The 11474-nt window shown below is 42.9% G+C and overlaps 1 protein-coding gene across 1 annotated transcript in view; it reads right to left on the reverse strand.

Annotated features, from left to right (window-relative positions):
• Positions 1 to 2322, reverse strand: part of LOC129863841 (tumor necrosis factor receptor superfamily member 10A-like) — a 32416-nt gene extending 30094 nt beyond the window's left edge. The window contains exon 1 of the mRNA XM_055936159.1: positions 2081 to 2322. Within this exon, the coding sequence (XP_055792134.1) occupies positions 2081 to 2113 (33 nt within the window). The 5' untranslated portion in view covers positions 2114 to 2322. The remainder of the gene's footprint in view (positions 1 to 2080) is intronic.
• Positions 2323 to 11474: the final 9152 nt, after the last annotated feature.

Raw genomic sequence — 11474 nt, forward strand, 5'->3', positions numbered from 1 at the left:
AGAATAGGCCTATGTTTTCCACGTGACCAATATCTACCATGAAGTAGCAGAAACAATCACTCTGTTGACCAATATCCTAAGCAACACTTTTGAACTTGTTCTGCTACTAATATAGAAGTAGTTGGTAGGCCTATAACTCCTTGATGGGTGTCTTTTTTTGTTGTTGACCTCAGAGATTTCCTGTGTGAACCCACACTGGGCACGACTAGATTGATGCCACTGATAATCCGTAAATCAGTATTTACTAAAGGGACATGCACATACACTGCAGTCATTTGCAATGGAGAGGGGTTAGGGGGTTTGAAAGTCCCCCGCATAGTCCCCTAGCAACAAGCACTGACTGGTGAGAAGACTCCAGAAGTTTCTGTAGTTTACAGAAAAGATAAACAATGACATCGCCACACCAGAAAGCAAAGTCAAGTAGCGGAGCAATGCATGACTTCAAACTTGGATCTGGTGATTAGGCTATTCTGTCCAAAACAACCCCTGGTGCTGACTTGTAGAAATGGAAAAGTGATGTCCTTTTATGTTGCCTACCCCTACCCAACTGACAATAACCATTAACCAACTGACAATAAAATAGCAAATACCACCAACCTATGGTTGTGTGGCAATAAATGCATCTTTGAATGGTATTTCCATCAAAATGACACACAAATGGGTTGATATTGCAAATCGTCACACATTTAAAAACAATCCCAACGTATTTATGTCTATGAATTTCTCTTATTTAGTGTCAAACCCAAAAGGTCTTTTATCCAAGGTAAAGTGTTTCAGGTTTTACTGAGGCCATATTTATAGTGTCAGGCGTTGGCACTGCACGGCTGGAAAAAACAGCAGCACAGCACTGAATGGCTCTTTCTGTGTGGAATAAACTTTACACTGGCAGGACTTACTACGACTCTCAATTAAATATATAGGCATGTGTGTGTGTGTGTGTGTGTGTGTGTGTGTGTGTGTGTGTGTGTGTGTGCGTGCGTGCGTGCGTGCGTGCGCGCGTTTCTGTCTGTCTGTGTGTGTGCATGTGTGACCTAGGAATCTAGGACAGTTAAAATTCATTTCCCGCAATGTATTCATGAATAATGAAGCTGTGATATTTTGCAGACCACATTTCTCTGCATACCAAGGGTTCTGTATACTTTGAAACTTCTAATAGAGAGGTGCTAAACCATGTTTGATCAACATGGTGGCTTACATTGAAAGGTAGGCTTCGGCTATACTGTAGTTAGCTGTGTTAGTCGTGAGTAGGCGTACACCCATTGACATCAAGGTAATAACTAGCCTATACAAGAATATAAAAAAATATATACAATCATATAATTAAATCATGACAGCCATTTAGCCAATGTTTGAAACTGTTATAAGACACCAATTTAGAAGATGCCAGCAGGGTCTGGTTTGTTTGACCCAATGTCCAAGACAGTGCTGATGCCTGGGGGCTGAATTAGTAGCGTGGGATCATGTTCAGCACCAGATGGTGACTGTTGTCATGGGGGAAGGGGTCGAAATTATACACCATATGTACAGTAGAGGAGCGTACAGTATACACTTCCAATACTGTTTCCCAGTAAACAAACACACACCACTTAAAATGCGCAGCAGTTATCACGCCATGGTGTTCTACTGCACGTGGGCTACAACTTGAGACACTACCGAAAGTTATAGTTAAACCAATACGTCTTGAGAAGTGTTATCTAATGGATGGCTGAGATTGCAGTAGCCTATTGCTTCTCTTGATCAGCCGCGCGGCGGCTGCTCGAGCGTGGCCCCTTGCCGAGAGCAAGTTATAAACTTCGGGTAAATTTAAGTCTTCGTTTGTAACAGGTTATACAAAGTATTTAATCTCCATAGCATCGCGCCATTGGCTACTATTTCAGCCGGAGTAAAAATGACTTTGTATCGTTCATACTTCAACTAATCACTTCAGTTCAGTTCAACCAGTGGTCTTGACAGGCTGCAATTATCGGCGACACACTTCTCGAATAGAGTGATTACACGTCTCATACATTTCAGTGTTATCAAAACATAATAAAACAACATAGTTTACTATGTGGCACTGTACAATATTTTATTTTCTTACCGAACTTTTGATGAACGTCAGATTGAAGTTCATCTTGGAACTCCGAACTCAAGCGACTATCATCCAAAATTCAACCTCGTTATGAAATCTAAAACTTCCTCAAAACACGACTACTTGCAAAAGAAAAACATTGTAAATAAAAAAATCCGCTATTAAAACATCCGGTTGTTTCCATGCATTTAGTTATATATAAAAAAGATACTGAAGAGTTGTCAGCCTTTAGCACTCTCACTTGGGACAGTCCCACTACCAATGGCATACTTCTTTCAAAGTAAGTCCTCTATACTCCTTGACGTCATGCCCATACACCAATCACATAACTTCATTTGGAGAGAAAAAAAAAAGAATGTCACTCCCATGAGTTAACTTAGAAGTAGGCTGACATCAATAAAGATAATATTTTATGCACATTGGATAGAGTATTTTTTCATCTTTACATTTGAGTCATTTGCAGACGCTCCGATCCAGAACAATTTACAGGTGCAATAATGGTTAAGTGCCTTGCTCAAGGGCACATCAACAGATATTCCCCCAAGTCGGCTCAGCGATTCAAACCGGCTAACTTTTAGTTACTGGCCCAACACTCTTAACCACTAGGCTACCTACCTGCCATCTACTTCATTCATTCCAACATTTTGTGTTAAATATATTCCGGATTACAATGTTTGCCGATAATATCAAGTGTACTATATCTGAACCTTCTGTAACGTAGGCCTACCTGAATAAGCCATATGTATGGCTCTCGCATCACCTGAGTCATTAGGAGTAAACAATTGCACCCTGGGGAATTCCAACACGTGATTGCTTCTTTAAAGTAACTCTCCAGTGTTTCAGATTTCTATGAAATATGATCAATAATTAAGTACAATATGAGTGAAATTGTTTTCCTTCCATATTATTTTTATTAAGTACATGTATGTTAAAAAGCAGATTTTCTGTTTTGGAATGGTGTGACCATACCCCAGCAACAATGGTGTGGGCGTATACTGGTCATCAAAAATATTCACGTGTGTCGACCACTGATTGACCAGCTCATCCTCGTCAGGAGGATGACATCGTCCTCTATGAGGAAGTAGCAAGCATTTTGGAAATGCTCTGTTTGAGGTGGCTTTAAAAAATGCTTTTTCTCCAATTCATGCTTGGCCACAATTACGAGTATAGGATGAGTCAACAACATTAATTGGGTATGAGTTAACAGAATATTAACTTTCCAAAGTGAGATTTGCACTGGATAGTTCCTTTAAATCATAGGATCCATTCTGCCAGTGCCAGACAGTGAGGCAACATTGATATTGTGCAATCAGCAAACCTGTGACTTTACTCAAGTACAGAGTAAAGAATTAGGTCTTTTTTACTAGGTCAGTTCACTGGCTAGCCTATGCCTACTTCCCTTTTATCTGTCTGTAAAGTATTTTTGACCATAAAATAAAAGAAGTGAAACTTAACTTACAGTAATTTAAATGAATCTGTTTGAATGGTATTTCCATGAAAATTACTCTCAAATTGGTTGATATTGCAAATCGTCACATATTTAAAAACAATTCCAACGTATTTATGTCTATGAATTTCTCATATTTAGTGTCAATGTAAAGTGTTTCAGGTTTTCTGAGACCATATTTATAGTGTCAGGCTTTGGCACTGCACAGCTGGAAAAAACAACAGCACAGCACTGAATCGCCCTTTCTGTGTGGAATTAAATTTACACTGGCAGGACTTACTACGACTCTCAATTAAATGTAGATCTACAGTCCATCTCCAGAATGGTGTAATGGTATAATTCAATACCATTGGATAAACTCTGGCTACCATTGGACATGTGTTTTGGGTATCAAATAAGGTAAAGGCTTAGTCAAGCAACCCAAGATGCAAATTAGCTGTAGTTCCACAGGTAATGCCACATCTGGAGGTATGATTAGAACGCTGTAGGCTCCGAACTTCACTCCTATGTGAATGACCAGATGCAACAGGTCTACAGGGTTAATATTGGTCACATTGACATCCTCCCTTGCTAGGCTAGGTTCTCTATGATAACTTAACCAGATGGTGAACAAGACTATATTGCAGCTTGATCATCGTACTGTATGTAGCATGTCGTTTTGCCTGAGTTGTGCAGCATTTGTATGAGTGTGTCTGGGTCCATGTTGACAACTGGTATGCCAACTATGCTAGGGAAATGCTCCATTGACAAAAGACATGGAGAGAGCGAAGGAATGTCCTGTTACCCACTCTACAAACTAAGACCACTTATACGTCTCTGACTAAAACGGTTCTCTTTGGTAAAATATGGCCATCACTGACATTTGCAACCGCTCCCTATCTCAGTCTGTTGTCCCCACTTTCTTCAAGATGCCCAGCATTGTTCACGTACCCAAGAAAGCTAAGGCAACTGAACTAAATGACTACCGCCCAGTAGCACTCACCTCTGTCATCATGAAGTGCTTTGAGAGTCAAGTATCATATCATCGCCCCAACAGATCCACGCAATCGCCTTTGCACTGCACACTGCCCTATCCCACCTGGACAAGAGGAATACTCATGTGAGAATGCTGTTCATCGACTAAAGCTCTGCCTTCAATACCTTAGTACCCTCCAAGCTTATCACTAAGCTCAGGGCCCTGGGTCTGAACCCTTCCCTGTGCAACTGGGTCCTTGACTTCCTGACAGGCTGACCCCAGGTGGTCATGGTAGGCAACAACACCTCCGCCATGCTGATCCTCAACACGTAGGCCCCCAGGGGTGTGTGCTCAGCCCCCTCATGTACTCCCTTTTAACCATGACAGTGGTAGGCCTGATTACCAACAACGACGAGACAGCCTACAGGGAGGAGCTTAGAGCCCTATCCCTCAATGTAAAAAAAAACAATGGAACTGACTGTGGACAACAGGAGACAGAAGAGGGAGCCCATCCACATTGACGGGGCTGCAGTGGAGAGGGTCAAAAGCTTCAAGTTCCTCAATGTGCACATCACTTAGGCCCTGAAATGGTTACACCACACCGACACCACGGTGAAGAACCTCAGGCGGATGAAGAAATTCGGCATGGCCCCTAAGACCCTCATAAACCTACAGATGCACCATTGAGAGCATTCTGTCGGGCTACATCATTGCCTGGCAACTGCACCGCCCTCAACCGAATGGCTCTGCAGAGGGTGTTGCAGTCAGCCTAACGCATCAACAGTGGCATGCTGCCTGTCCTCCAGAACATTTACAGCTCTCAGTGTCACAGGAAGGCCAAGAAGATCATCAAGGACCTGCCGAGTCAAGGTCTGTTCACTACGCTACCATCTAGCAGAAAGAGACAGTACAGGTGCATCAATGCCGGTACCAAAAGACTGAAAAACAGCTTCTATCTCCAGGCCACCAGACTGTTGAAAAGCCATCTTCTGGAGTAGGAGGCAAAGACAGACTCACACAAAACACACACACACACGCACGCACGCACGCACGCACGCACGCACGCACGCACGCACGCACGCACGCACGCACGCACGCACGCACGCACACACACACACACACACACACACACACACACACACACACACACACACACACACACACACACACACACACACACAGCCAGCATTGCTGCCCCATGTATATAGAGACATAAAACACCAGACCGTTTTATTTTCTTTCTACTGTTTTTCACAATGTGTATTTATATACTGTAATCTTCACATAGCTCATTCTAATGTACACTATATATACAAATGTATGTGGACGGACATCCCTACAAACGACTGGATTTGGCTATTTCAGGTGGCAATACTCTCCACCAAGTTCCTAACTGCCTCTGGAAGCAATGTCAGCACAATAACTGTTAGTAGGGAGCTTCATGAAATGGGTTTCCATGGCCGAGTAGCGGCACACAAGCCTAAAATCCCCATGCCAAGTGTCAGCTGGAGTGTTGTAAAGCTCGCCACCAATGGACTCCGGAGCAGTGGAAACAAGCTCTCTGGAGTGGTGAATCAAGCTTCACCATCTGGTAATCCGACAAACGAATCTGGGTTTGGCAGATGCCAGGAGAACGCTACTTGCCCCGATGTATACTGCCAACTGTAAAGTTTGGTGGAGGAGGAATGATGGTCTGTGGCAGTTTTTACAATGACATTCTAGACAATTCGGCACTTCCAACTTTGTGGCAACAGTTTGGGGAAGGCCTTTTCCTGTTTAGCATGACAACGCCTCCGTGAACAAAGCGAGGTCCAAACAGAAATGGTTTGTTGAGATCAGTGTGGAAGAAATTGACTGGCCTCCACAGAGCCTTGACCTCAACCCCATCAAACACCTTTGGGATGAATTGGAAAGCTGACTGCGAGCCAGGCCTAATCCCCCAACATCAGTGCCTGACCTCACTAATGTTCTTGTGGCTGAACGGAAGCACGTCCCCGCAGCAATGTTCCAACATCTAGTGGAAAGCCTTCCCAGAAGAGTGGATTCTGTTATACCAGCAAAGGGGGGACCAACTCCATATTAATGCCCATGTCTTTGAAATTAGATGTTTGACGAGCAGGTGTCCACATACTTTTTTTCTACTACTGTACTTTGCATTTTGGTACACTGTAAATGTATACAATGGATTCTCGACATAGCTCACTGTAATACATCTAATGCTGTACATATCAAGTGTATCTTTTTGGTGTATTTACATACAGATTGCATTTTGGATTACTGACACATTGTTGTTTGGGTTGTCAACTGTATTCATTCTGACAGTCTTGTTTTCTTGTTTCTTGTTTTTGATTATTATTTGTGTACTTGTTTGACATTTTTGCTGCACTGTTAGGAGCTAATAACACAATTCTTTAGCTGCGTATGCTATAACATCTGTTAAGTCTGTGTACGTGACAAATAACTTTTATTTGATTTTGACCTCTGTTGTGAAAAGGAACAAAGTAGAAAAACATTTAAGTGCCACTGTAGTGAGACTTGTGGGTAACCATCAAACTGTAGAGGGCTTGACATGGGACCGTGACTCATTCTTGTGGCTTGCCATTAGAAACCCTAATCCTGGCAAGTTTAAACATCTCATTCTTTACATAGAAATGCGGTTTACTCACACTACCGCTTTATTTGGCTTTAGTAATGAAATCCACACTGCAATTCAGAGGAAAAGAGTAATAATGTGCAGTGGGTCCATTCACAGCATAATACTAAAAGGAAGTGTTGAAAATAATATTTTTCATCATCAGTTCTCTTAGGTCTAAACTCTCTGCCAAATCCCTCATGTCTCACTACCATAGTTTGATTAGAAGATATAAACATGATGGAACCAAACACAATTTTGGCATGGCAAAAGAGTTCAAGTTAAATAACAGATGCATCATCCCCATTCAAAAGTTTTCCCATAAAATAAACATGTGTTTCAGCTTTTGTACTATCTAGGAAATAATTGTCGACCATTTCTTCCACTCGGATCACTTCCTGTGTTGCTTCTGTTGCTGCTGGTGAGGCCATTTGACGACGTGCTCAACAACAGGAAGTGTTGTGATAGGCTTGTTTACCATTCTCTCTGGCCTCTCCTGATAGAGCTTGAAGTTGTTGTTACACACTGACTAGTTTGGGCACAGGAGCTGGAACTGTACTCAATGAATTTTAGCTCTCAAAAACTTGCACTGTTTGCATGTCTGCTCCTATTTTTTAAGAAATCACCCCAAAATCATCCATTACTGTCTGCTACCTCAATTTCGTGAATAAATACCATTTTCATACAGTGATTCCATTAGATTCATTAGTTGACGTGGTAACCTTGTGTTTCCTGTGTGGGCGGATGGGAAGTCAGATAGAGGAGGACTCCACTTGGAGGAGGGGAGAGGGGTTGGCTGTTACACCAGCTCTGACCTGTGGAGGGAAAGGGGACCAAAAATAAAGGGAAGGAAAACCTTCCTGAGCGTCAACAACTTATCTTGTGACGCCTGCAGCATATTGTTTCTTCGGGCTGTTGAGCTTGGACGGGAGATGTTGGTTTAATGCCCAGTTTGCCTGTTGAGAACGGGGGGAACAGGGGTTCTGTTTGCACCTGGCTGGAGGACTCACTTAGAAATTCACTTCCAGGCGAGACCTCATGTGGTTCAGTGCTCTCATGCTTGAAAATACTCTGTTTTACTGTGCATGAACTATGTCATGAAATACTACACCACATACTCTGTTTTACTGAGCGTTAACTACTACATGAAATGCATGAATTACTGCATTAAATAGTTTACTGTGCAGATGGAACAGACTGATATAGAGATGTCTCATGTTGCACTAAACATGATAATGTGGCAGTATTCGCATGTTAATTGCCAGGGTGTGGTACTCTACAGTATCCAAGGGCTAATCAACAACTGGCTGTGCAGTTCTATGAAAATATGATATTGCCCCTGACTACATCTGCTCTGCTCTTCCAACAGACTGAGTTGAAAGACTTTAATTTGCTCTTTTACAGTGTTCCCTGTATTGGACACAACTGTCTTATCCTCATGAATGCTAAACATCTGATCACTTCCATCATGTTCTTCGATCGACACATTAGCCCTAGCACTGTTTCTAAACCCCCTTTGGATTTATCTTTACAAGGCACTAAGTGGTAACACGTGGGACCGATACACAATTACATTTTTTTGTTCAAATTATGATGCAACAATCTGACAGTAACTTTCTCAGAAGTGTAATCACTACCAAAGCACCCAAAGCATTAGCCGACAGACTTGACTTAGACAGGAACATTTGTATATATGGTTGTCTCCCTATGCAGCATTGTAATGACCTTATAGGCACCAGGAAAGGATGACAATGTTGATGAGTAACCTCCAGTTTATCTTGCCAGACTATGTCAGGGTGGGTTGACACTGGGTGAGAGTGAGTTGTTCAACGGCACTAATTGACGGCAGAGACAAACTGACAAACCAGACAGTGGGATCATGACTTAGTACACAGCAGTTGTGCAGGCCAGCCTCCACCCACATGACCCATGCATTCACAGCATTTCGGCTGTCAACACCCTGACATACACTGAACAATACAGCCATAGAAACTGTACATGTCCCTGCAGTACAGACTACAGAGGTCAGTGTACACACCAGTGGAGGCTGCTGAGGGGAGGACGGCTCATAATAATGGCTGGAACAGAGTAAATGGAATGGCATCAAACACATGGAAACCTGATGTATTTGATACCATTTCACCTATTCCACTCCAGTCATTACCACGAGACCGTCCTCCACAATTAAGGTGCCACCAACCTCCTGTGGTACATTATTTTACCCCTTTTTCTCCCCAATTTTTTTGGTATCCAATTGGTAGTTACAGTCTTGTCTCATCGCTGCAACTCCCGTACGGACTCGGGAGAGGCGAAGGTCGAGAGCCATGCGTCCTCCGAAACACGACCCAACCAAGCAGCACTGTTTCTTGACGCAATGCCCGCTTAACCCGGAAGCCAGCCACCACACTCCACACTCTTGTAGTGCTGCTAAGTAGAAATTCTTGGCAACATTACAACAAGCATACGGAAGAAGAATTTCAGTATCTAACAAACACACATTGGGAATTCAATGTTTAAAGGGATAATTTGTGATTTTGGCAATGAAGCCATTTATCTACTTCCCCAGAATCAAATGTACTACTGGATAAAAATGTTATGTTTTTATGAAGTTAGAAGTAGTTTTGCAGCCAATGCTAACTAGCTTAGCGCAAAGACATCAAAATGATATTCACAATTCATCTGACCCTGGGGAAGTCGATAATGGGCTTCATTCCCAAAACCTTGAATTATTCCTTTGACGGAGCCTTTTTCTTGAATACGTAACACACATTTAGGAATTCAATACAACGGTTTTAGAGGAGCTCTTCTCTTGACTATCTCACAAACACTCATTGGGAATTCAACAAAGTGTTTTTTTTAAGTACAAGGGTGCTTTAAGAGCTGCAAGGAGTGCCTGCAGAGTAAGATAGTTAAGGGCAACAACCGGATAAGCTGACCTGTCTGTTTACAGTCAAAGATCAGGGATCGCCGGGGTGTGTGTTCTGTTGAGATGGAGGTCAAGGCCGGAAAGGCAGGGGATTACTGCTTATCTTTCTGCTGCTCACCGGGTTAGGGGAATGCGCATGCACACACACACAGAAGCGATAGATCTAAAACAGGCAAGCGTGCGTTGGTGGGTTGGGGCCTGGTAAAAGAAGAGAGAGAGAGAGAGAGAGAGAGAGAGAGAGAGAGAGAGAGAAGGAATGTAAGAGGGAGACTTCTGACTGGTTCAGTCTGGCTGCGGTCGGTCGGGGCAGCACAGTCAGTGTTAACATGGTGAAGGCTCAGATCTGACAGAGAGGAATGTGTCTCTCTTTGTAGGGTCCTGGAGCAGGCCAGTGACGTCATGGTGTTTCCCTGGCACCTCTGAAAATTCCATGGAAGGAGCCAGCTAGCCACACACACACACACACACAAACACACACGCTCAGAGCTAGGCAGTCAGGAGGTCATGATCAAACTGTATTGTAATGTGGCCTGATTAGTCACCTGACACTTTTTCCCTAACCAAACCTATCAGAGGAGAGGGAGGCTGCCTCAGCTCACCACAGGATTAACACCATGAACACGGTGGGAAATGAGCCTGTTCTCGGTGTGTGTGCATGGTATGTAGATGTACAGTGTGTGAGTGTTTATTGGAGAGACAAGAGAACAATTTGGAGAGAGAGAGAGAGAAGGAACAGAGAAGGAAAACCAGGGCAGAGAAAGGGAGAAAGAAAGTGTGAAAGAGAAAAAGAACAAAATGAAACATTTTAAGAGAGGGAGATAACGAGGGAAAGGAAAAAGAGGGGAGAGAAAGAGAGAAAGTGTGTGAGAGAGAAACAGAGACATTGGAGGAGGAACCATGCGTCAGCCGCTGTCTGATCCAGCAAGAGGCAGTTGGCTCTCTACCAGACACAAATGTACAGTGATTCAAAGCATGCGACTTGACGCCGGTCCTTGGGAGTGGGAGATGTGTGGTTACACACACACACACGCAACTGCAATTTCCATTGAATATGCATACTAAAGCTAATCGCCTAATCACCAATCCTACGGTACCTTGAAGAAAAACAATATATTTCAAATGGCTTCACTGACTTTTTATATAGCAACGTATATACTTTATATAAAGTACTAGTCAAAAGTTTGGACACATCTAATTTATCTTCATTTTTACTATTTTCTAAATTGTAGAATAATAGTGAAGACCTCAAAACTATGAAATAACACATGGAATCATGTAATAACCAAGAAAGTGTAAAACAACATAGCCACCCTTTGCCTTGATGACAGCTTTGCGCACATTCTCTCAACCAGCTTCATGAGGAATGCTTTTCCAACAAGGAGGAGTTCCCACATTTGCGATCCAACTCATCCCAAACCATCTCAATTGGTTTGAGGCTGGGTG

Source organism: Salvelinus fontinalis, chromosome 10, assembly GCF_029448725.1.
Source record: "Salvelinus fontinalis isolate EN_2023a chromosome 10, ASM2944872v1, whole genome shotgun sequence".
Classification (NCBI taxonomy): Eukaryota; Metazoa; Chordata; class Actinopteri; order Salmoniformes; family Salmonidae; genus Salvelinus; species Salvelinus fontinalis.